Source organism: Trachypithecus francoisi, unplaced genomic scaffold (assembly GCF_009764315.1).
Source record: "Trachypithecus francoisi isolate TF-2019V2 unplaced genomic scaffold, Tfra_2.0 Lachesis_group9, whole genome shotgun sequence".
Classification (NCBI taxonomy): domain Eukaryota; kingdom Metazoa; phylum Chordata; class Mammalia; order Primates; family Cercopithecidae; genus Trachypithecus; species Trachypithecus francoisi.
Window position 1 is genome coordinate 22,507,780 of NW_022681474.1, and position 26,366 is coordinate 22,534,145.

Genomic DNA, 26,366 nt, shown 5'->3' on the forward strand with positions numbered 1-26,366 from the left:
GGGCCCTTATTGTTACACAGCCGTATATTTTAATTAACTTCAAAGATAGAGTTTGCTTAGAATTCAGTCAAAATACAAAAAGAATATTTTTTAAAGTTCTTTTTCTCAAATTACCAACTGTTCATTATAGTGCATTTTTCAATTTTAGAGTATCCAGTTTTTTTAGATAGCTTTAATTACCTATGAAATTAACTATGTCATCTATTTCCTTGACTATATTAATAACAATTATTTTAAATGTTGTAACTAATAACTCCAATATCTACATGTCTTATGGGTCTGTCTCTATCACCTGTTTTCTTTCTATTTCCTGTAGATTTTTATTCATTGGTCATGTTTCTTTGCATGCTAGATGATTTTTTAAATAAAATTTTGGACATGGTTTACAAAGTTCCAGAGTACTTTGAGAATGTAGATAATGTTTTCTTCCTGCAAGTCAGTTTACTTTATTTTTTTGGCAGTTAGTGCAGGACAGATTACCTTAACACTGTGCAGCTAAGCCCTTTCAAAGTTGAGCATCAGTCCTTATGAGACCAGAATATTTCTGGTAAGCCCTTACTCTTCTAGTCCTTCAGGGATCTCCACTAAAGATCTGGATTTTTACTATGGACCTTTTCCTTAGTGCCCCTGAATGCACGTATTTTTCTTCAGCACCATGAGACAGCCCAACAGCTGTGGAAAGGCAAATCATTCTTACCTGTGATCCCAAGTGGCTGTGATATGATTGATATAATATGATGTGCTAAGCTGTGGAATCAAAATGACTAGCCAGCAAAGACAGTCAAGGATATCAGAATGAAGCACGGAACCGTTCAGTCATGTATTGAAAAGAAAGTGTGTAGGGTCGTTACTTAAACTCCGTGAGCTAAGTCAGTGAGACCTTCTCACTCTCTGTCACTTGCTTGTAAATTGGCAAATGCTTTGATGAGAAAAGTGGTGTTGGGTTTATGTCTGCATTTTCCGTTCTTCGGGATTTTGGCTTTTCAAGACCTTGCTTTTTGATAACTACCTGAAGTTTTCAACGGAAGCTTTCCCTATTTTATTCACATTTCCTGCTTGATTCAAGTAGTAGAAATGATCTGAATCTTGTATGCCATAACCAGCAGTGAAAGCCACATTCACATTTAATAGTAACCTCCAAAGTTGATAAAATCTGGCGTTTCTTGAGCTCTTCATATATGCCAGCCACTGACCTAAGCATTTAAAATAAATTATATATAATTCTCACAAAAACCAGGAGTAGCTACCTTGGTCATTTACAGAAAAGGAACCTGAAACACCCAGAGACATTAAGTAACTTTTCTAAAGATATGGAATAAAGATTTATCCAAAGAAATACGACTCTAAAGCCCAAAGGCCTAGCTACTGTACCAGAATGCCCTCTTACAAACTTCCTTTTCAATAAGTGCTGAATCAATTCATTCATTTTGATATCCTTGACAGTCTTCCTCGGCCAGTCATTATCATACCATTGGCTAACATATCATAGCATAGCATATCATGGCTACTTGGGAGCAAAGGGAAGGTTTGCCTATCCACAGCATTATATTATTAATCTATAATTGTTTTAAATGAAAGAACCTGTACGTAGGCCAAAAAATGGATCCTTTCTTAAATACATGGAATTTGGCAACCAAACTCTCATTTTCCTATTCTGTTAGCAATTAGCTGTAACCCTCAATCTCAGCGTCTTCATATTAAGTTGCCATTAAATAGTGATGACTTTTTGCTTGATTACAATAGATATGGCTCTACTATTTCTGGTCTATTGATAATGTAACAAGGAAACTAACAATTCTCAAAAAAGTATTGTATTCCAGTGACCGGGTGTGGTGGCTCACGCCTGTGATCCCAGCACTTTGGGAGGCCAGATCACTTGAGGTCAGGAGTTGGAGACAGGCCTGACCAACATGGTGAAACCCTGTCTCTACTAAAAATACAAAAATTAGCTGGGCATGGCGGTGCACGCCTGTAATCCTAGCTACTGAGGAGGCTGAGGTAGGAGAATCGCTTGAACCCTGGAGGCAGAAGTTTCAGTGAACAGAGATCATGCCACTGCACTCCAGCCTGGGCGACAGAAGGAGACTGTCTCAAAAAAAAAAAAAAAAAAAAAAAAATGTATTTCAAACATGCTGGAGATTTGAAATAAGGGTCTTTACAGTCCTTGATGCTGTCTATCCTAGAATACTCTTACTTTGTAAAGTTGCAGTTTCTCTGACTTGTTTTATCTCTATTCTCATTATATACTTGGCATTTATAATCACTCTGGACACAAACTATGGATGGATGTCACTCTTTTTGTGTCAGTTGCAAACTCGGGTCCTTTTTTTTTCGTTAGCTTATGTAAGGGATAAAGATAGTCAGTAGGTTAGGAAACTGGTAATTTAAATAAAAATGTCATATAATCCTACTAGATGGCAATAGGAGGAAAATCACAGAAGAGGCAGGCTTAGCCCAGGAGTCAGCCTGTTCTGTCCATTTTCTTGGTTGAATACTTTACCATCTCCTTCAGCAGCAAATTTTAGAGGAGGTCAATATAGAGGAACTTTACTGTTTATTAAGTAAAATCACTTTTTAATCCACTCTACCATTTAAGTATTTAAACCTATGTTCCTTGGTGTCACATTTGCTTCTTCTATGGAAGAATGCATAGTTAATAAATCACCATTGCCAATTAGTTGTAGGTTTCAATGGGGCGGGACTCTTAATGCATTTTTGTAAAATTCTTTGAAGATTATTTATCTTATTTAAACTGTAATGACCCTTCACTCATGGTTAGCAGCCTGAAAGCATTAAAAGATGAACATTGGCTGAACTTGTAGAATTTATAGAAAAAAGGTTAATTCAAGAAAGTTAGAGAAGGCCAAAAAGAACGCAACAGTGAGACCACCACCATTTAGATATAAGGTAATTTCCTTCTGTAACTATTGCTACGTCTGTGAGAAAACTTGATGTGTGAATACAGTATATGCATCCAAGACATTTGATAAATGTGTGAGCAGAAAAGAATAATATATATGTACATATATATCTAATACAAGGATAAGAAAACCAGATAGAATAAAATGCTGATTTAAAACTCTCAAGAAATAATTCTAAGGAAAATATAGAGACAGATATTTTATATCACAGGACTTCCCTGTATTTTAAACAACTAAAGTATTAAAATTTTATCTACACAGTTTTATTTGAGATCTAATTCATTTGCATTCGTAGAGATATTTTACTTTTTAGCTATCTCACATATAGAAGTGCCTGACATTTTAATTGTTTCTTTACTTTTCCTAGTGTAAGAAAATGGTAAGTTGAATTATTCTCCCTTGATAATGTTCCAATGACAAATCCTGTGTATAAAAATAAATAAAGTAGCCAGGTAGAAAGATCAATGTCCCAGAGGAAATTATTTTATTTTATTTTATTTTACTTATTATTATTATTTTTTAAGACAGAGTCTCATTCTGTTGCCCCGGCTGGAGTGCAGTGGCGTGATCTCAGCTCACTGCAACCTCTGCCTGCCGAGTTCAAATGACTCCCCTGCCTCAGTCTCCCAAGGAGCTGGGATTACAGGTGCCTGCCACCATGCCTAGCTAATTTTTTGTGTCTCTCCCAAACCCAGGGTGTAGACTTTCCTTAATCTCCTTTCTTTTCTCTTGACGTCTAATTCCCAAACCATGTTTAGGTAAGTTTCCTTATCTAGCTATTGTCCCAGGTAAAATCCATACCAGAGTCTTGACTATCTTGAGTCCAGTGGCACAAGCTTCTTCAAGTGGGCACCCTGCATCGCTGTCTTTTGTATGAAGCTCAGACTCTTCGTGTGCCAATTCCATGTGAGCAGTCTTAACTCAGAGGGCACAGTTTTTACTCTGTGTATGTTTTTATGTTTTATGTTACACATGTGTTTGTAAACCAGATATGTTGCCAACATCTAAACATTAAAATATTTCAAGTAAAAATGTAGATTTGCATTTTTTCCTTGAGGACTCAGAAAGCCCTGGAAGCCCTTTGCTTGCAAATATTGCCTGGAAAATTCACTCATAGCGTGCACCCTCCAATATCTCCCTCATGAATTTCTTCTTTCTTACCCGAGGCACACAGTAGCTTATGTAGAAAGGAAGTTTGAAACCTGTTTTAAAGTGGAGGTGGATTTTACTTATCACCTTCATGCTGTTAGTTGACTGCTTCCAGATTTTCTACAGATTATGATTGTGGAAATGGGGGCAGGAGGCATGTTAGGAATTGATTGTTTGATGATAGCTCACCTTGACTTTCATGCTGTTAGATGCATTGCTCAATACCTGGCAGACGAGAGTTCAGGAGCTGTACACTAAAAAAAGGATTGAAATAATTGTGCAAATTGTTACTGATACTCTGGAAAGCAAATGAATTTTTACATTGTCAAATTTAACTGAAAGCCCTTCTATTCAAGTGTAGTTTACAGACAACTCAGCATTAATATTTTGGACTTTATGTGTTTGTTTGTTTTTTAGAGACAGAGTCTTGCTCTGTTGTCCAGGCTGGAGTGCAATGGCATTATCATAGCTCACTGCAGCCTCCAACTCCTGGGCTCAAGTGATTCTCCTGCCTCAGCCTCCCAGGTAGCTGGGGCTACAGGTTGTTATTTTGATAATAATAAAAGAGATCACGACTCTTAAAAATTAAATTCACTGCTGATAATACTGAAGCCAGATCAGATACTTAAGTAAAACGAAGGAGAAAGTTAAGGGTTACAGACAGATAAGAATGGGTAAAACGGAAAGCTTTGAGTTTATTGTGGGATTTTGTTGTTGCTGTTGTTTTTGATGTTAAGCTACTAAATACCATATTGCAAATTAGCAAGGAAACAAAAAATGAGTTTGGAGTAATTCTTTTCCAGTTAAGGTTTGATAGGCATATGATTCACATCTTGGAACACATACTACACAATCAAACCCTTGCTGAGATGCTGTGCTGCCTAGTGGATAGAGAGCTGGGCCTGTAATGGAAACAAATGAATGTTTTGGTGATGTTTTCAGGGCAGAACAAAGAGGAAAATAAAATTCCATTAACCATTACTTAAGCGGCATGCTGTTATCTCCCTAGTTTAGAGACAGATGTAAGAACCTCAGGTTTAAGGGATTACGTGGGGTTCCTGTGTGCTGGAGAAAGATACCACAGAGTGGAGAAGAGAGGAGCTTCTGTCTTTGACTCTCCTTCCAAAGGCCAGTGTGCTCTGCTCTACTTTTGCTTGCCCCTGACATCTTTTCCTGCCTTGATGTTGTGTAGCGATTGCAACCACTTTCTGCTTCTATGCTTACTTTGCTTTGCTTTAATATCTCAGTTATATAAAAATGTATACCAAGTAATAAACCTATCTCTATCTTGTCATATAGAGCAAAAATTATACTGTCGTTTAAAAGAAGTATTCATGAATGCTCTTAGGGGTCAAAATGGAAGTATGTTTTAGCCAGTGTGAAAGCTCCTTTTATTTCTCTCCTGTGGAGAGAATGTAATTGTAAAATCAATTCGCCAGAAACGTGCTATTCAATACAGATCATACACAGGCTCAGTTAAAATTCAGCTTTACTTTAATCTTAAGAAGGCAACTATTATAGACACTTGAAAATAATAAAGCTACATTGTTTTAAAAATAAAAAAAAAACTTCTGTAGTTGAGAGTTTTTATTATTTCAGTTTGGCTTCCTGACATCCCCAGGATCTCGTGATGACTCATGAGACATTTTGAGGATAAATATAAACTTGCGGAAAGGATAAGAAAATAGCTTCCCGTAATCAAAGTTTTGAAAGTTTTGGTGTTTGACATGTTTTTGGTCCATATGTTCATTGACTTTGGCACTTCATACCCTTCTAAATACAGAGTCTTCTATAAAATAGTTGATCGTGACAACAACATGTTCATTCTTGTGCTAATTTGCCTAATACTGGCTGTACTTCTAAATAGCTTGTTTATACATACACATACACACACACATAATCTCTTTGTTAGTAGTTAAAAAGAAGTTCATTTTACAGCCTGGATAACATAATGAGACCCTGTCTCTGCAAAACATAAAAATAAAAAAAAAGTAGCCAGCTACTCGGGAGGCTAAGGCAGGAGGATCACTTGAGCCATGGAGGTTGAGGCTGCAGTGAGCTGTGATTGCACCACTGCACTCCAGCCTGCGCAACAGAATGAGACTCTGTCTCAAAAATATATATATAGTAGAATAAATAAATAAATAAAATAAAAAATTTTAAATCGTTTATTTTAAATATACCTTTTAATAATACAGTCTCTAATTTTATGCAGACAGAGGACCCTGCAGAGTGGTTGGTCTCACTTGCTCACGGAGAGCTCACACAGCTCCCTTACTTGACTGCCTGTAATATTTTGAAGTTAAAGAGATCACAGTGCAAGAAGGCAGGGTAAGAAAGATAGGAAAATATCAGGTGTGGAGAGGCAGACATGTTCCATAGGAAATTTTAGAGAAAGTCTGGAATTGTTCATCTTTTCTTTATTAATCTTTGATGACATTAGGCATGTAATTCACTTGGCAAAATCCGTTTTTTGAAAATCTGGCATGTAATGGTTTCATAAAAGCCTTGGGTGGCTTCTAGGAAAATATAAGGAGTTGAAAGTTGCTTGTAAATTTTCATTTTAATATTTAATCAGGACAAAGAATACCGTTTTAGAAATCCTGGGCGTCTTACTCACAAGCTCTATGAAATTTTAATGGAGAGCATGTGAAGCCAGTGGTTTTGCCATAAAGTGATCATCCGTCTCCAGTGCTTCCTCTCCTGGTCTCTGAATGTTTCAGGACTGCTCTTGAGAGCTGCATATGTTGGTCCCTGCATATCCAAAGGACGCTTCTGATAGACCGTGACGTGAGTCAGTCCCCTGAAGTTGTACAACCTAACATTCCTGATGAAAACACTGTTTCGTTGCTCTTGCTACTGAAACCAAAAGGCTTCGTGGTATCCTTTACTCTCCTTTTGTCCCTCACTGTCCTTATTAAATCTATGGGGAGTGTCGATAGCAGTGCCTACATAATTCTTCCAGAATCTGGCCTCTGTTCACTTCCACCACTGTTACCACTTTGGGGTGGGTCACGGCACCTTCTCTTACCTGGAAAACTGTGATACCCTCCTAACTAGTTTCTCTGGCTCCCATGGTCCTTCTACAGTCTTGATTTACCAGCAGCCAGTGTGATATTTTCCCAAAATAAAGGAATGTCCTTCCCTCTGCTCAAAACCTCCCAAATCTTTCTGTGTCTTTTGGACTAAAATCCAGTGTCACTGTCATGCCTTGCAAGAAATACACGCTCCCTATGATCTGCCCCTACTACCTCCCATCGCCTTTGACACTCGTTTGGTACTTCTGCTCCAGCTGTAGAGATAACCCTTTAACTCCTAAAATACACCAAAAGCAATTCAGTCAAGCCCTTTACATGTGCCAGTGCATCTACCCACCGTTGCTTCCCAAATATCCACATGGCAGATTCTCTTACTTTGAGTTTCTGCTGAAAAATCACTTTCTCAGAGAGAGCTTCTGTGACCTCTTTTCTCCTAGAGACCCCCATTCCTCTCTATCTTTTTACTCTGTTTTAGTTTTCTCCTTGGTACTAACCACCTTCTAGTATGCTAAAGGTTTTACGTTCGCTTGTTTTGATGCCTGTCCCTGTTCTCTAGAATGTAGGCTCTGTGAGAGAAGGGTCTTTGTATTCCTGTCTGCTGTAATTCCAGTGCCTACAAAAATATGGAAAATATATCCAATTAATATCTGATGAATGAATGAATGGATTCTATCTTATCAAACAGCATGGACAATGTGTATGCCTTTGGGGGAAAATAATTTATAGGTAGTAGACGTCATTCTTAGGAATCTATTTTCTACTCTATAATCCTCAGTTATATTAAGACTCCTAGTAGAGTTATATGGTAGTAGTGGTTTGACAGATGCAGTCATCAGAAATCATTAACTCAAGAATATGTACATTTAAAAAAACTGGCAACAAGTTAAAGCATAACTCTTGACTGCAAATGATGATTTCTACCTAACTTCTGCTCTCTTTACATATAGGTAGAGTATTTCACCCTTATCATTTGAGTTTGTATCGTTGTTAACAATTTACATGTTGAAGCTTGGAAAAGTCAAAATCATTTGAAAAAAATTTAAGTTGATAACTGGAAGAATCAAAGATCATTTATAGTGATCTTCCTAGAGGGTTGGTCATGTCAGATAATTTTCAGTGATAGAAAACTGTACACCATGAAGCTATCCATTTTGGTTTTGGCTAAATTTTCCTCATGTTAAATGAATCTACATCTAGGTAATTTATATATTTTGGGCTTCGTATTTGAAATGCACAGACAAAAGAATGAACTAAAGAGACACAGAAGAATGAAAAAAAATGCTGCAGAAAATGAAACTTTTCTACTGGAACATTCCAATCTTTCAAGTTTAATTGTACCTAGAATTAGATATTTATCTGAAATCTGGGCATGATGATGTGTACCTGTAGTACTAAGGAGGCTGATGCAGGAGGATTGCTTAAGCCCAGGTGTTTGAGGCTGCAGTGAGCTATGATTATGCCACTGCACTCCAGCCTGGGCAACACAGTGAGACCCAATGTCTTAAAAATACACATTTATCTGATGCCCAGAAAATTAGGATGAGCAATACTACCTCATTTTATGGAGAAACACCCATATTCTATTCTATTGGCTATTTGATATTTAACAGAGAATGTACTGATTGATACTGCTGTTTAATAAACCACCCCAAAAGATAGTGGCTTAAAACAACTCCATTTCTTATTTCTCACAAGATGCCTATGGATCAGCTTGTTGGTTCTACTGTTATGGGCTGGACTCTGCTGATCTCAGCTGAGCTTCTGAATGTGTAAGCGGTTATCTGGTGGACTGGCTGGGAGCTGGCTAGGCAACGATAACTTCTGGTGCAAAAAAAAAAAATCCTTCATGTGTCTTGTATATATCTGCAGAAGACCAGCAGCATATATTTTCTTGACTGTAGCAAGGGTTCAAGAAAGGAAGCAGTAAGCAGATTTTTTAAGTTTTGTTTGTTTGTTTGTTTTTTGCTTCAAGTTTGCTGCTGTCCTCTTTTGCCATATTATTGAGCCTGGAGTCCGAGAGGGAGAGGACCGCAGAAGTACTGGGCAGAAGGAAGCCATTGATTGAGGCCATTACTGCAATCGACCCACCACCAATAAAAAACGTGGAGGAGAGGGCTTGACACAGACACAAAACGTAAAGGAAGTGGGTTGAAAGGAAGGAAAGAGATGGAGAAAAAAATAAAAATGAAAGATGGCTGGGCAAGGGAAGAAGAGATGGGGAAGAGAGATAGAAAAGTTGGAATGCGGCCAGGTGCAGTGGCTCACACCTATAATCCCAGCAATTTGGGAGGCCGAAGTGGGCGGATCACCTGAGGTCAGGAGTTCAAGACCATCCTGACCAATATGGAGAAACCTCGTCTGTATTAAAAATACAAAGTTAGCTGGACATGGTGTCACATGCCTGTAATCTCAGCTACTCAGGAGGCTGAAGCAGGAGAATCGCTTGAACCCAGGAGGTGGTGAGCCGAGATTGCACCATGTCACTCCAGCCTGGGCAGCAAGAGTGAAAGAAGAAAGAAAAGAAAGAAAGAAATAAAAAAGAAAAGAAAGAAAGAAAGAAAGAAAGAAAGAAAGAAAGAGAGGAGGGAAGGAGGGAAGGAGGGAAGGAGGGGAGGAGGGAAGGAGGGAAGGAAGGAAGGAAGGAAAGAAGGAAAGAAAGGAGGGAGGGAGGGAGGGAAGGAAGGAGAAAGAAAGAAAAAGGAAGGAAGGAAGGAAGGAGGGAAAGAAGAAAGGAAGGGAAGGTGGAATGCATAATCTGAAGAGAGGAGAATGCTTCTGGGAGGGCTGCAGGAAACAAGACATGTGACTTAAAAAACAAGCTCTGAAATAAACATGTACTATGCATAATGATATAATAGGATTTTCCAATTGATAGCAGTATAAACTCAAGTACTGCTGTGGGTATAGGAAAAGAAGACATACAATAAATTACCACAGAATTATCTGGTAAAGCCTTTTGCAACTTGCAGAGGAAAACTGAACTCATAGATGTTGGAGAAGGGGGTCAAACGGCAAATGACAGGAACAGTGGCATTTATATGATGGTAACAATAACAGATGCTTGCTTCTGTTAATAGATGCTGCTTAAAAATGGGATGATCATGTCTTATTAGGATACAAAAATATATAAGTGAATTGGAATTTTTCCCTATGCTTTTCCATCTTCTTGTATGCTTTAACTGTAAGTCTGTCTTAAATACAAATTACTTTCATATTAGAGTCCTCAACATAGGGTGTAAGACTGGGAAACAGTATAATGCTCAATAAGAAAGGGGATTTCACATATTGATACTGAACTTAGATTAGTAAATCAGTAAATAAAGTATATCAGCCGGATGCAGTAGCTCACAGCTGCAATCCAGCACTTTGGGAGGCAGCGGTGGGTGGATCACTTGAGGCCAGGAATTCCAGACCAGCCTGACCAACATGGTGAAACCCCATCTCCACTAAAAATACAAAAAAAATCTAACTGGGTGTGGTGATGCATGCCTGTAATCCCAGCTATTTGGGAGACTGAGGCATGAGAATAGCTTGAACCCGGGAGGCAGAGGTTACACTCCATCCTGGGAGATGGAGTGAGACTGTCTCAAAAATAAAAAATAAAAAATAAAGTACGTCAGACTGGGATATAAATCTTTGTTTTGTTTTGCTTGTTTTGTGTGTTTCTGTTATCCAAATACCAGAAGACTAATTTATATTGGTAAAGAATTGAGCATAGTGACACAAATTGGTTAAGAATTGAGCATACTGACAAAATTTGCAAACACTTTAACATTGTTTAAGAGAGACCTGAAATAGTACATTAAGGGAAAATGTCATCTTCTTTTTACTTGTTTCAAGGTAATTGCACAAATTCCAAAAGCAATGAACTTTTTTCTTAATTTTTCCATTTCAACAAAATAGCTCTTTTCACAGTTTCATGATGTCTTGGTCAAAAATAAGTCAGAGAGTTTTTATTATATTTTATATTATGTTATATTATATATTCTCTCCAACTTATCCCCTTCTTATTGTTATGCTGTTTATTATGGCTTATACAGCAATATCTGATCTAACATATTATTTAATGAATTACCCACAGATGGCCCAAAATCTGCTTATTCTGCCTAAAGACGTTTTTGGTGCATTTACTCTTTTCTTTTACTGTCCTGTTTCTTTGTTTATTGAAGATGGTTTCATTCCCATTTTTGTTTCTATAAAACTGATAATAAAGAGAGTAATCATATCTCCAGTGAATCTTTTCTGAATCTGGAAAAATGGACCCCAAGAGTTCATGTCATTTATAACTCTCTTATCATTTTTCATATATTCTCAATGTATCATTTTTTAACTGTAAATCTGTAAATATTAGAAATATCTATCGTATTCAGATCTTGGTTTCATTGAGCTTCAAATACAAGAACTGTCACACTGAGATGACCATAAGAGCTTTAGAAGTCTTTCATAGTAGTTTCAACCAAAATGGTGAAATGATTGCCAAATTTAATTAGCTATGAATCAGTGATGATATTGTCAAATGTATATTTAACAGTGCATTTATTTGTTTTTCTCTAGGTTTTATATCTATAAGACTGCTTATAAACAAGGATTTTCTCAAATTGTATAAAAACAAATATACAATGAAGTTTTTTGTGGAAAACAAAGAGTAAGAGGAGAATCTCTGTTTCCAAAATTATAGCCAGCACTAAATGCATTCATGATATGCCTATATGTGTAATAAGTTTGTAGCATCTAGCATCAATTATATTCTCTGATAATCTACTACTTTCAACATCAAGTAGCCACCTTTAGAACCAGGAACTATCTGTCTCTTCTATTCATTCAATAGCACTAAACTAATGTAATTTTTTGGTTTTATATGTCCCTCTTTTCTAATACTTTGGGCTCCCTCTCTAGTCTTTTATCTCCTTCCCGCGGTTTTGTCCATGAAACAAGAGGATCCTACTACCTTTCTTTCCTGTAAGAAATTCAGATCTAACATGTAGCAACCTGCTTTTTTTTTTTTTTTTTTTTCCAGATTCCTGTCTTGGTCACACAGATAAGTTCAACCAATCATCCAGTGAAAGTCGGACTGTCCGATGCATTGTCGTTGTCCACAGGATCCAACAAATCCCCAGTACGTAGAAGAAGGGCGGTCACAATGAGTGAGCCTCTCTGGAGATAAATTTAAAGGAGATTGATCTCAGGCAGATGTACCTGAAAAAAAAAATGGCTAATTAATTAGCCAATTGATGCTTGTTAATTCTGTGGTTTGGTTTATAACTCCTATTGGGTTATTTCTGTCACCCTTGAACTGACTCAGGTAAAGAGAAATTAAATAGCCAAGCCAAGAATGTGTAATTTTGGATTCTTTTTCTTGTTTCTTTTTCCTGTCTTCTGATTTGGGGTCTTACTCTGTCACCCAGGCTGGAGTGCAGTGGTGCAGTCACAACTCACTGCAGCCTTGACCTCTCAAGCTCAAATGATCCTCCTGCCTCAGCATCTTGAGTAGCTGGGACCACAAACATGTGCCACTATCCTTGGCTGTTTGTTATTATTGTTGTTATTATTATTTGAAGAAATGAGATCTTGCTATGTTGCCCAGGTTGGTCTTGAACTCCTGAGCTCAAGTGGTCCTACTGCCTCAGCCTCCCAAAGTGCTGAGATTGCATATGTGAGCCACTGTGCCCAGCCAGATTATTTGGGATAGTTGGCTTGACTAAGCAGATATAGTTCTTTTATTAATAAGAATGACATAAACAGTGACAGATTATTGGATTGATAGACATATGACGTTTATGTATGTTTATCTTAAGTTTCTGAGCAAAACCACAGCTTTGTGCTATCTTATATTTAATGTATTTGTGTAAAACTGTTTGGGAGTCTAAAGGAAGATGCAAGAAAAAGTACAAATTAAATTTTTTTAAAAGTACAAAGAAATAAAAATCTGGATGGAGCTATACTTACCACCAGAGAAAATATATATTTTCTTTAAATTATGGTTGCCTATCTAGTCTAGTTTACATTTTATGGAATAAAAAGGGATGTGTTACTTTGGATAACTGTTTGTTATATCAGAAACTGAAATGCAGACTGAATTAGCCATTCTGACCCTATAAATAGGCATGTGTTGAAAGCTTCTGGTTTTTGAATCTCCTTCACTCCAAGAACAGTCCTGAGAGATGCTTTGGTGTGGTAGTAAGCGAAGGTGGGGTGGGTGTGTTTGTGTGTTCTTATTTAAAGAAAGGGGAGATAACAAAATATATCTCAAGATGAGATCGTTTTTCTCTTTTGTTCAAAGTTCTTTTTCTTCTTTTTTTTTTTTTTTTTTTTTTTTTTTTTTGAGACGGAGTCTCGCTCTGTCGCCCAGGCTGGAGTGCAGTGGCCGGATCTCAGCTCACTACAAGCTCCGCCTCCCGGGTTCACGCCATTCTCCTGCCTCAGCCTCCCGAGTAGCTGGGACTACAGGCGCCCGCCACCTCGCCCGGCTAGTTTTTTTGTATTTTTTAGTAGAGACGGGGTTTCACCGTGTTAGCCAGGATGGTCTCGATCTCCTGACCTCGTGATCCGCCCGTCTCGGCCTCCCAAAGTGCTGGGATTACAGGCTTGAGCCACCGCGCCCGGCCCTTTTTCTTCTTTTATTTGATTACAGTGGTAGATAATTTATCACATGCTCATGTTCTTCGGTTGTGACTTGAGGTGATTGTACTTAATGATGCCAACTCTCAAATATAGACAGCAACTGGAGTGGAAGCTATACTTTTTAAAGCAATGTTTAATCAGCAGAAACATTATAGGCGTTATCTCACCACTGTGAGATAGCTTAGAACTGAATGCTTATCTTATAACTAAATGGCATTGATATCTGGTGGTTCTGTTTGGTGAAGAACATGGAGTTTCTCCTTGTTAGCCGAGAATTTGTGGGAGGCAATATTCAAGGGAATTGTTAAATCAAAGCAGGTTTTCCAGAAACTAAATTGTACTGTGAACAAAGCAAGGATACATGAGTATGTGTAGGCAACATAAAGGCATCCTGACAGAGCTCTTAAATAAGAGGCCGAGCCCTGGGACAGCTAAAGTTGGTTTCTGTCTGAGGACGGCCGTTCTCACATTCTTTCTTTCGGAGTTGTTAAATCAAGCATGGTTTGAGTCAATTATTGCACAAGTAAAAAGAAACACTAGTTTTAGTTTATTTGTTGGTTCTTTTTTTTGTTGTTGCTGAAAAAAATTATTTGCAGCTGACTCAGCAGGGCTTTTAGTCCATATTGTTGTTCTGATATATTATTGCTTAAAAAATAACACCAACCAAAATACCAAAAACTTTTCTTACAAATGTATTTTAATATGCAAGTATTATGTTGGTATATTCCCAATGTTAAAATTGTACTTAGATATCCGGGCCCTAAAGTGTAATTTTGCGTCCCTTGTTAGGCTGTCAAAGGATAACTATTATGTATTGGCGGAAAATATTTTCAAATACAAATCTCATTTAATAAATTGGCAAAATTTATATGAATTTTCAGACCAGATTATGTCTAAAGTTTGGGACTCAGCAGTTATCCAAAAGAACTTAATTCAAACTTAGAGTTCAGAGAAAAATGTCCCTCAGATAATTTGCATACTGAAAAGCAGTCACATTTTCTGTTAACCTTACTGTTCCATCCTGAGAAAATTAGCCAAGAAGGAATGAAAGATTTGGGTCTCTAGTTCTGCCATTGTTGCTGTTAGATGGGACCATATTTATGCAAGAAAATTAGAATCAATATGTTCTACTTAAAAATCATTTGGGAACAAAAAAATTTATCTCCTTAAAAGTCTCTCCCATATTTGTAAAGTATAACTGTGTCTGTTACATGAGCTTCTGTATAACAAGAGATATATGGTTGCATTGTATTCTCAGCTAACAAAAAGCGCATCTTTATGCCAAAGATTAGGATAACTCAAGATTAGCACAATGCAGGTTATACAAGTACAGTTCTTTTGTGAGAAATAAGTTGATTCCTACAGACCTATGTTACATATTCAACAATCAGAATTTAGACCGATATAAGTCCTTTTCAAAATTCAGTTCCCTTATTTAGCAACACTCGCTATTAGGAATTGTCTTTGTAGGGAATTTAAATACTTTGCCTCTGTTAACATTTTTCCCCCCACCAAGTGGATCTAGGGAACAACTGATGATTATCCTGAGTAGTGAGTAGTTTCATTTCTTCTGCATTGCAAGGTGTGTTACATAGAACCCTATTCCCATAAGATCAATTTTCTATTCTGTTAATCATTTTGGTTACACAGATTATATTACCTAAACCTCTGGCTTCATGTAGCCATGGGAACATGGGAATGTGAGCTAAAGCCTGGAAAAGAGTATTTCCCAGTAGATCATCATTACTATACCATTCTTATCAGATTTGGTGAAGGTTTGGTAAAGCATTCAAAATGCTGTAAAGCAATTTTAATTTATTTATTATTAAAATTTCTCCCCATTCATTCTTCCTCACAACAACAAAACACTTGCTTTTCAGTTTTTAAAGACCCCCAAATAGTAAATGATTTCAATGTAAATTTCAAGTGTAATTAATTAAAGCAGCTTTATTTTCTTTCATAAAAGATCAGGTGATCTGATAGTTTCAATATCAAAGGGAATTCAGGCATTGTTAGTAAATTGATAAATCCTTCTGAGTTTACAAGAGAAATACCTTTGCCCCCTCAAAATGAGAGGGAAAGGTCTGTGGTAAAACTAAGGCTTATGTTTAAAAAGGTGGAAATTAAAAGTAAAGAAAGTATAAGAAATATTGTCATTTGATTATTGGTCATGAAACGTTAAACTTTTATTTAATTTCTGTAACTTTCTTTCTACATAAAATGAGCATCTTAGTACCTAAAATGCCATGTATACACAGCATGCATTACCTAGCAGAGCGTATGTAGTATACTTGTACTTAAAGTTACTGTTTTTTCCATCATCATTATCACCTTTAAAAACAGCGATACTAGCTTAGATGTCACTGCCAAGTCCGGGTGCCCATCAGAGTGGAACCACAGAAACACAGTGACGGTGTCTCTCTGGAACTTCAATGCTTTCTGACTATGTGGTTGTGTGTTGCTTTATATCTCTTCATAAGACTTGAGTCTGCCTGTCTGTCCATCTGTATGTCTCTAAATCACTGTTTTTCATAAAATGTATTTGTAAAACTTTAGAAACAGAAAGAACCATAGAGATCAGCTAATTCAATATCCACAGGTACAGCTATGAAAAACAGGTCTAAGTATAGGACTGACTGTGGTTGTTCATTTCAGAAATATGAATGTAAAAATATACTTATGATTAGAAGCATAGCACATTATAATTCTGAGTAATTTGTAAATTAACAGGAACCCCAAGAAGGAAAATTTTAATTACCTAGAAATCTACTACAGAGAAATCGCAATAAATGTTTTCATGTATCTGTATCCAACTATTTATTTGTAATATACACATATATGAACATACACACACATTAAGAAAATTGGCATTATGCTGTAAAGAATTCTGCCTCCTGTTTTCACCTTCATATATAAAACATATTTTACACTGTTAAATATCTGTCCAAAATGTCATTAATAGCTATAACGAATTTCTTTGTTTCATAATTTATGTAACCTGTCACTAAAGAGGTTGGTTACATGGTTTGCATCTCATATTATCAGTAAAATGGTGCTAAATATCCTTGCTTTTACATTTTTGCATGTATCTGATTCTCAAAAAGTGAATTTGTAGATGCTGAATATTAATATTGTTTTGAATGTATTTTGACACATTGCTTCCATCAAGGTTGAAGCAGTTTACTACCCATCGTTATGTTAGAAATATCCCATTTCCTAAAGTGCTTTCTAATATTCATTCTTAACTCTGCAAATTTGATAAGCACAAAATAGTATTTCATTGTTGCTCTAATTGTCTTTCAATTACCAGAAAGTTTTAACACTGTCATATATTCCTATGTCGTTTGTAATTTCCATAAGTTCTTGGTGAATAGCTCTATCAAGTAATTCTTTCTCAGCCTCAGCTTATGTCCTTCCACATCCTTACACAACATGCAGAGGTCTTCCTGAATACATGCACAATTCTCACTAGTGCCACTTGCACTAGTGTGTTTCTCTCTCCTCCAGTGTAACACTTTGAATTTCAAGCATAATCTCTGGGGTGCTGACTTACCCCATCAGGCCTCACTGTTTCTCTACCTTCCGAGCTTAATGAGTCTAATCTTCCCAGCAAGAAACTCGGAAAATCCACTCATGCCATGTGGTTCTTTAATCTGGAAAAGATAAGGCCATGCCATTTAAGTAAAGAGAAAGTTACGTGAACACACACATGCAGGGCCTTGTTCCAATCTGGAAAGCAGCTGACCTCATTTAAAATGCTTCTACTCCAAGTTATGATGGTGACTATATCTGAATCCCTTAGAATATTCCTTTATTTTTCTCACTCACAGTGTATTATTTGGTACTTTCTTAAGGTCAAGCCTCTTTGTATCAGTATCTGCTGTTTTAAATGTATTGACATTGTTTGTGCTACAATGCACCCTTGCTTTGCTGTTTATTATTCATAGCTCCATAAGAAACATTAAACATTTTCAGAAATAAAACTGACAACTAGTAGAGCAAATATATTTTAAAAATACTACAAAGAGGATCATTGAACTCTTTGAGGAACAATTGTAGGTGTATATTTTGCTGTATGTGGTCTTTTGATAAGCTTACAGACCAGGCACCACTTTTTTTCTTTTTTTAGACGGAGTCTAACTCTTTTGCCCAGGCTGGAGTGCAGTGGCTAGATCTTGGCTCACTGTAACCTCCACCTCCTGGGTTCAAGCGCTTCTCCTGCCTCAGTCTCCCAAGTAGCTGGCATTACAGGTGTATCCCCATGCCCCGCTAATTTTTGTAATTTTAGTAGAGACAGGGTTTCACTATGTTGGCCAGGATGATCTTGAACTCCAGACCTCAAGTGATCCACCTGCTTCAGCCTCCCGTAGTGCTGGAATTACTGGTGTGAGCCACCATGCCCGACCCAGGCAGCAATTTTTTCATATTACTTTTAGACAGTGAACAAAATAACCTTAACAAACAAAAACACAGCTTTGCCCATGAAATATACAAACTATCTTAAGCTTTAATTAAAAATAATAATAATAGCGTAGACCAGTATGCTATTCAGAACTTCCTATGCTAATAGAAATGTTGTGAACCTGAATCGTATCATGCGATCTCACTAGTCACATGTGGCTACTACGAACTTGCAATATGACTAGTGAGCCTGAGCAATTGAATTTTTAATTGAATTTAATTCATTAAGTTTATGTTAAATAGCCATATGTGCCCAGTGGCTATCATGTTGGATAGGGTAACCATAGACCATATCCACATATTTAAGTAAAATATTAAACGCCAAGCATAATACTTACATAAACATTGTTTTTATTTCTTCTTTGCTTAGGATAAAGGCCTTAGAACATTAACTGTGATTAAATAATAAATTTTCAAATATAAGTATATTTATTAAATAACAGCATTTCAAACATAATCATTTTAACTAATTTTTCCCATAGAAAACAATTTGCAATTTTGATTCAGTGGTAGGACACATTCACTATAATTATGTAGCAGCCATAATGAAAATATGTGGTCAAAACTTATGAAAAATATAAATAATCTTGAAAAAACTTGACCTTTTTTATGTTATAATATTTTCTAGAACCCAGTTCAAGCCCTTTCAGAGGAACTGGGCCTCATTTGTTATTTTCAGAGTTGTGGTCTTCTCATTCGCTTAAAAACAGATCAATCAACAGGTCTCCAGTAAATTGTGTCATCTTACCTTTGCTCACCTCAAAATGGAAAACGCTTCAAAATTATTCATTTTTCAGAAGATAAAATTGCTTCTGTTTATAGCACAATTTCATTAGGTGCTTACATTCTCAAGTATGCGCTAGCTCACCAAAGGCTCAACAAAAGCAGAAATAAATAGAAATCATGATGTTTGATAGAGGGCATTGCATAAAATGAGATTTTATTAGTTTAATGCATACATTTCTAATGTAAGCTAGTTGACTGACCCTGACTTGATTTTTAAAGACAAGCAAAATTCTAAAAAGTTTCTGGACATAGAAATCACTGATTAATCCATTTTTACATATTTGAGAATTTTTCTAAAATTGTTACGAACAAGAAAGGCTTTCTTCAGGGACTTGTGGTTAAATTCTTTCTTTTATTTCATTTTCTTTATTTATTAACATATAATCCTATACAATACTCTTAGAGAAAGTAAATGTTTAACAATTTAGAACTGTGTTTAGCTGGGAGCAGTGGCTTGTGCATGGAATCCCAGCATTTTGGTTGACCAAGGTGGGAGGATCACTTGAGCCCGCCAGTTTCAGACCAGCCTGGAAGGAAAATATTGGAGACTGAGAAGGGTGGGAGCAGGGACAGGGTTTTGGGGATGAGAAATTAGTTATTGGGTACAATGTACACTATTTGGGTGACAGGAGCGCCAAAAGCACAGACTTCACCACTACACAATATATCCATGTAACAAAACTGCACTTCTACCCCTTACATTTACACAAATTTTAAAAAAGAAAGAAAGAAAAGGAAAAACATTTGCTTCAGAAGCTGCCTCTAAGGCCTTCATTTTGGGATATTGTTTTCTGAGCCTCAACACACCCAATTCAATTTAATGAAGTCACAGTCTCCTTTGTGAAAAGAAAAAGAAAAAAAAAAAAAAGAGAGAGAGAGATGTAATGACTTGGCAAATACATATCACGCCTTCTTCCTGTAAGTCTCAGGAGCAGGGAGGCATGTCCCCTGCAAAAACACCAGGTTCAGAACAAGCAGCCCTCAGCAATGGAGCCATGGTATTGTCACTGGCCCGCAGCCCACCTGCCACACTGGCCCACTGTGACACTGCATGGACCCTTTACTGTCCCACTGCTGGTTCTGGTTCTCTTTTTGTTCCTTAATCATTTGTTTCTTTTACTGATGCCTAATACTTTACATATGGGGACATGTGAGTATTTGCTACCTGCATAGACTACGTAATGATCTTATCGGGTCAGGGTGTTTGGGGTATCCATCACCTTGAGTATTTATCAGTTAATGTCTTAGGAACATGTCAAGTCCAGGGCAAAGTAATTGTCAAAGGAAGGCAGGAAATGCAGCTGGTTTAAGCCATTAGTAAAATATACGTGAGAGAAAAAGAAATTTGAAGGTTGTTTTAGGTCATATTTTTTATTTCCTTTATGCTTACTCAAGTAACTTAGGAACTCTGGCCATGTAAGTTTTACCAGTGTCCTGAAACTTTGCCAGCAATGAGGGCATGTTGACAGGACAATCTAAAAGGCTTAAATTAGCATTTCATGCTCAACTAAGGTTTGTGTTTTATTGAATGCCTAATGACGTTATTATTTCAGAGAATTAGAACTACAGAGAGAAATTTTTAAAATGATTCTGGCAAATGCATTTTTTATTTGACAACTCCAATTAGCTAATTCTGCTAATGCATTGCACTTTTCTGAGGAAAGCCTGTAGCCACTATAATAGTGTCAATTGTATCTCAAGAGTCTCTTTTTTCCTGAGTCTTCATGCTGGAAATGAATCTTGTGGTTATACGATACAGGCTATTTCCATTAAAGAGTATTCAATAAACGGTGTTTGTGCTGGACTCGATTTGAATCAGAAAAGAAATAAGATACAAGCATATGGAGCCAGTCATTAAGCATTGGCAACACATAAATAGGGAAATGTTAGCAAATCATTCATTTGACAATTCAGACAAAATATTATAATATTTATACAATATAAGAGTAAAACAAGGCCGGGCGCGGTGGCTCAAGCCTGTAATCCCAGCACTTTGGGAGGCCGAGACGGGTGGATCACGAGGTCAGGAGATCGAGACCATCCTGGTCTACACAGTGAAACCCCGTCTCTACTAAAAAAAATACAAAAAACTAGCCGGGCGACGAGGCGGGCGCCTGTAGTCCCAGCTACTCGGGAGGCTGAGGCAGGAGAATGGCGTAAACCCGGGAGGCGGAGCTTGCAGTGAGCCGAGATCGCGCCACTGCACTCCAGCCTGGGCGACAGAGCTAGACTCTGTCTCAAAAAAAAAAAAAAGAGTAAGACAAGTTAGGCGATTTCTCATATAGTCTCTATGTGAATGTTAAGCTTTCAAGGCAGGAAAATGAACTAGATCATGGCTAATCATGCCTCAGAGTACTCATTAGTCTGTGTTCACTTCAGCTAGAGTGGATATTGATCAAGGAAGATTCTTGGTGTTTCCATATGATCACATTGTCCTTTCTGCTGGTATTGATCAGGCTTTCTAAAACATGCAATATTTGCACTTTGCTACACATCACTGTAAGATTTTGATCACATTTTCTCTATGTTAATCTACTCAAATTTAATTTTTCTTAACTTTTAAAAGGCACTGATGGGTGAGTATTGATCTATTGAAGTTGAATCACCATCACTAAGACTGAATGTTTAATTCAACTTTATTTTGGCTTATTCTTGGAGAAGACCCATGAGTAAAATATATTTTTGGAATCATATGAAAGCTTCTAGCATTGACAGGGGTAACCAGAATTCTAATTACTTGTTTCTTATAGAAGTATCTCTGAAATACTACATAAATGAGCATTTGGAAGTCGTCGTTAATTGGCAGGTCATCGAACAAAAGTAATTCTCATTAATTTGGATTTTGTTCAGTTCATCTCCTCACAATATGTAGAGGTCTCTGAGCAGGTAATAGAACTAGCATAGCAAAAGGAGGTCACACTTTCTCTTTACTCCATATGCACGATCAATAACTCTCAGAAGCTTCTCAATCATTGTTAGTAGTTGAGAATTTCAAAGTGTAACATGAAATAAAAGGAATACTAGTATTTTAAGCACCAAGTAATATGACAGATTCTGTGCAAACTTTAGTGTGAAGACTCAAGAACCCCCATCCTAGTGATCTTATGGAAAGGCCACATTATTTATTTATTTATAAGAACTTGATGCTTTAGCAAAATACATGGGAAAGCAATACATAGGAATGAATTCTATTTAGACACAGACAGAAGATGAGCCATCTTTTTATTTGTTTTAAAAGCAAAAAAAAAAAAAACAGATGTGATTTATATACTTCGTGAAACCTTACTATGTACCATGAAACCAGTATTTCCTCTGTTTTTTTAATGAAGTCTACTTTTTGAAGAATGTATATGCATCTTTCAGTTATACCAAAATTTCACTGTATTAGAGTTCTTAAACAGTGTTTTTCAATCTGATACCACTGAGATATTTTCAGGCAGTGACCCACAGCCACATCAAGTCACAGAAGGGTTTGCTTCGACCCTTTCCCCACCCCTTCTGCAATACAATTTCATGGTGAATAATTAGAAGTGGATAAAAATATATGAGTAGAGAAAAGGAGAGATACTTGTAGAAGTAAACATTTGACAGCCTCTGCAAATTCTCAGATGAGTAGGTATCTTCTTTTTCTCAACAATTCTACTAAAAGGTAACTCACTATCATCTGGGCCACCACATTCCCTGCTCTATATTTTAGAGAAGGTCATCGTTGGGTCTAATGATTTCGATATAAATTTAACTTTCTGTAAGTGAAAAATGGAGAAGAATTACTAGAAGTTTGATTCCAGGATTGTAGTGTGATTTCAGTAGGTTTGGATCTATCGACATTAGATTATTAACTGCAGCATGTAACTTGTATGATCTGAGGTTGTCATATTAAAGTTAGACAAAAATTGTATCTAATATGTAATGAGCATTTACAGTGTGAAAGGGACTGTCTAGCAATTTTCCTATATTATCTCATTTTAATCCTCAAAGCAATGCAGTAATATAGGTGCTATTATCCCTATTTCATAGATGAGGAAACTGAGGCACAGAAAAGCTAGCAAAGGAGCCCAAGGTAACACAGATTCCTCACAGCAAAACTGGGGTTTGAACGTAGACAGAATGTTTCAGAGCACATATTATTAACCACTATGACATTACTTCCCCAAATTGGATACTGTGATATTTTAAAAATAACTTATGGACAGGCTTAGTGGCTCACACCTGTAATCTCAACACTTTGGGAGACCAAAGTAGGAGGATTGCTTGAGCCCAGGAGTGGGCTCAGCCTGGGCAACATGGCAAGACCTTGTTTCTACCAAAAACAGTTCTAACAAATTAACTAGGCATGGGAGTGCATGCCTGTAATCCCATCACTTTGGGAGACCGAAGCAGGAGGATCACTTGAGTCCAGGAGTTCAAGACCATCCTGGGCAACATAACCAGACTCCATTTTTACAAAAAATAAGAACAAAGTTAAGTGGGTATGGTGGCAAATGCCTGTAGTCCCAGCTACTTGGGAGACTAAGGTGGGAGAATCGCTTGAGCCCAGGAGGTCCAGGTTGCATTGAGCCATGATTACACCGCTGACTGGGCAACAGAGGGTGACCCTGTCTCAAAAATAAAAATAAAAATAGTTTATAGCCTTATTAATTATCCATAGATGTGCTGTTATTCCAGAAATGCATTCATATCACTACAGGCATTTCAGGAGTGGAATAAAATCTTGACAACATTATTTTTACACTTACATTGACCAAACCCGGGCGAGCACATTAGTATAAGGCTTAAAAGGGCATTTTAAGTATATTTGAATGTTTTGTTCTGGTTTGGTGTTAAAATATGTTTGCTTATATTTACTGGATTTTAAATGGTTAGAGTTCTTGTCAAAGTCTCCATCTATCTTCTTCCTCAGGGACATTGATGGATTTGCTAATGATTTATAAACTACATTGTGCAATATAAATGCTAATTAACCTTCTTTAGATATTATACTGTGTATTTAATACGTAGCAATCCTTATTTTTAAAGTGATTTAAGTTCCTTTTTTCCCTCCAGCTTTATGGAGATATAATTGACAAATAAAAACCATATGTATTTAAGATATACAGGGTGATGATTTGATATATTTATGCATGCTGAAATGTTCCCCACAATCAAGCTAATTAACGCATTCATCACTCACATAGTTATTGTGTGTGTGTGTGTGTGTGTGTGTGTGAGGTGAGAAGACTAAAAAATCTATTTTTTTAAATTTCATGCACAATGCAATATTATTAACTATGATCACCACGAAATACAAGAATGATTTAATGTATGTTTTACTTTTATTGAAGAAGTTTATTCTAAACTTTTAAAGCAATCACATTGTTATTCTCCGTTAACTTTATTTAGATTGTGAAACATTTTTACCCATTTCTCAACACTTCAGCTTTAGTATTGAAGAAATGATATCATTTTACCTTCTTGATTTCATGAGTCAACATCTTTGAAAATATGTAAATCTATCCAAAAAATGTTTAGTATAGTCTGAATGGCAATGAGTTGAAGCCTTAATAAGCAAGTGAGAAATCTGAGACCCTAATCAACACTTTCGACTTCGTTGATAAAAAGATTTCCGGTTACTTGGCATGTGATTTTTATGTATTTTATAATCAGTCTTCTCACAGGATGAGGCTTAATTTTAAAACCACATTGGACCATTTGTATATAATTCTATATCCATTATTAAAATGCTGTTGTTTTGTAAGCAGGGAAATGTTAAAAGTTGATTTTTTTCCCATTTTTTTTTCTAGATGTTCGAAGAAGAACAATTTATGAATACCACCGAGTAGAGCTACAAATGTCAAAAATTACCAACATTTCAGCTGTGGAGATGACCCCATTACCTAGTAAGTGAATATGTAAACCTAGGTGGAAAACAGGATTTGCAAATTTAGTGGTCTGATCTGTTCAATGGTTATAATAATCGTATTAAATAATTACCATTATAATTGTGTTTGGCATGCATGGGCATTTTGATCCTGAGGATTGGGGGACAGTGATTTTTATTTTAGTTGAGTCATCTCTTTGCCCCCATGTTGCCTGCTAGTCTTTGTGAATCTGAATCTGTTCTTTCCTGTTTGCTAGCATGTCTCCAGTTTAACAGATGCGGCCCCTGTGTGTCTTCTCAGATTGGCTTCAACTGCAGTTGGTGTAGTAAACTTCAAAGGTAAAAATATAATAATAAGAATAATAATAAAATTTTAAAAGATATTTTGAAAGATTAGAAATTAAAAAGAAAAAAAAAAAACTTATGGACAGGCGCAGTGGCTCACACCTGTAATCCCAGCACTTTGAGAGACCAAAGTAGGAGGATTACTTGAGCCCAGGAGTTCAAGATCAGCCTGGGCAACATAGTAAGACCCTGTTTCTACCAAAAAAGTTTTAACATATTAACTGGGCATGGAGGAGGGTGCATGCCTGTAGTCTCAGCACTTTGGGAGGCCAAAGCAGGAGGATCACTTGAGCCTAGGAGTTGAAGATCAGCCTTGGCAACATAGCCAGACCCTATTTTTACAAAAAATTTTAAAAATCCCATTGAGTTTGAAGTGGATGTCAACTGTGTAGCATATGTATGCATTAGCACTATGGTATGTATAAAATATGTAGATATCATGATCAAAATGCAAAACAAAACTCATAAGTGGGGATTTTACTATTTTCCTTTGTCTGAGAGCTCAAAATGACTAAGAGCCTTTATATTTAATAAGGTCATTATCTGACATGTATTTATAATTCTCTGTGGGACTTAAAATACAGGATGATTATAGAGGAGTTGACGAGCCGATAAACCTACAGAAGCATGTTATGAGATATATTTTCATAGCAAGGGTAGTTTATAATAATCACATGAACATTCTTAGTAAATTCCTACGTAGCATCTCAAAGCTTATTGGTCGAGATTGCAGATATAATCTAATACAAATATAGAACATGTGGTTTTGACGTCACATTGTAATTAGCTAACTGTGAAACTTAAGCTACATAATTTACTGGTGTCAAAGAGGTTTACTGATTTTGATAGGTGGCAAAGATGGTTTTCCAGTTACTAGAGCTTTTCAGAGACTGAATAATCATTTGTTGGAAATACAGGATGAAAACTTGTAAATTTGTTTTGTTATTTACTCAACGATTTTGTGCATCGGTGATGTTCCGGGTACTGGGAACACAGCAGTAAACAATATTGACACGGTCCCTGTCCCCTGTGGAGTTTACAGTCCGCCTTTCTCGCCTTCAGAGTCTATGAAGATTGTTTCCCCAGGAGGAAAACTGAATATTCATGCTGTTAATCCGTGTATGTTATACCCGAGCTTTCGGTTGTATGAGCAGTCTGTCTTACCATCTTCTTGCTATAGCATTTGCT

General features: G+C 36.7%; 1 protein-coding gene across 1 annotated transcript in view; it reads left to right on the top strand.

The window, feature by feature from the left end:
• The window catches only part of PLXDC2 (plexin domain containing 2), a 465,187-nt gene that overhangs the window by 339,484 nt on the left and 99,337 nt on the right, over window positions 1-26,366 (top strand). The window contains 4 exon segments of the mRNA XM_033209382.1: window positions 12,126-12,189; window positions 12,192-12,224; window positions 24,757-24,852; window positions 25,091-25,172. Of these exon segments, the coding sequence (XP_033065273.1) occupies window positions 12,126-12,189; window positions 12,192-12,224; window positions 24,757-24,852; window positions 25,091-25,172 (275 nt within the window).